The 822-nt window shown below is 60.2% G+C and overlaps 1 protein-coding gene across 1 annotated transcript; it reads left to right on the forward strand.

The window, feature by feature from the left end:
• Positions 1 to 103: 103 nt before the first annotated feature.
• Positions 104 to 641, forward strand: SPRG_13985 (hypothetical protein; the record flags this gene model as incomplete). The annotated part of the gene is made up of 2 exons (XM_012353404.1): positions 104 to 433; positions 483 to 641. 2 exons carry the CDS (start codon positions 104 to 106, stop codon positions 639 to 641), a joined length of 489 nt encoding a protein of 162 aa, XP_012208794.1.
• Between the last annotated feature and the right edge of the window lie 181 nt (positions 642 to 822).

Raw genomic sequence — 822 nt, forward strand, 5'->3', positions numbered from 1 at the left:
CTATGACATTCACACCGCCGCGCCGTCGGCCGCGCAGGCCGCGTACTACGAGGCGCGTCTGTTGTTGTTTGCGGGCGAGAACGACACGCAGCAGACGACGGACATGACGTCAGCGCTGGTCGACCCGACGGTCATCACGGCCGTCGTGGCGGCATCGCCGGGCTTGCCGCCGTTCGGACTCGTCGGCGTCGAGCGCTCTACCGCGCTGGCACCGGTGGCTGCGCCCATTGGCCCGTACGTTTTCTTGTACTTGACCTTGTATCAAGAGTCGTCGATTGCGTACTCGGCGCTGGACTATGCGCGCATCAAGCTCGCCGTGGCTGCTGCATCTGGTATTCCATCGAATGTGATCTCGCTGCTCAAGCTCTACAAGCCGTTCAACTCGAACGCGATGCAGTGGACCTTCCAGCTGCCACTGACCGACGGCTCCAACGTGGGACGTAATGCGGTCCAGACGCAAAGTCCAGCTCGGGCTTCCGCAGTCGCTCGCAGCCGTCCAGTGGCCGACAAACCAGACGATCTTGGGCATCCAGCTCAACTTGTATGCGGACGGCTACACCACGTACGAAGTGACGTCGTCGGGCGACCTCTTCATTCCGCGCCAGTCGTACCCGTTGCTCACGGCAGCTTTGTGCACGTGACGCAGCCGTCGCCGCCGTGCAATGCGCTCTTCTGTCTCGGCTCGCGTTCACATCGGCGTTCACCGAGATGCAGTTGGTAGGCTGACGACGAAACTAAAGTCTGCTCTGATTCCATGCTATATTCCATAGGGTTTGCAGTGACTATACGATGCGGGGCACGTGATAGATAGGATAATTGAGT

The sequence above is a fragment of the Saprolegnia parasitica genome (genome assembly GCF_000151545.1).
Source record: "Saprolegnia parasitica CBS 223.65 unplaced genomic scaffold supercont2.123, whole genome shotgun sequence".
Lineage (NCBI taxonomy): Eukaryota > Oomycota > Saprolegniomycetes > Saprolegniales > Saprolegniaceae > Saprolegnia > Saprolegnia parasitica.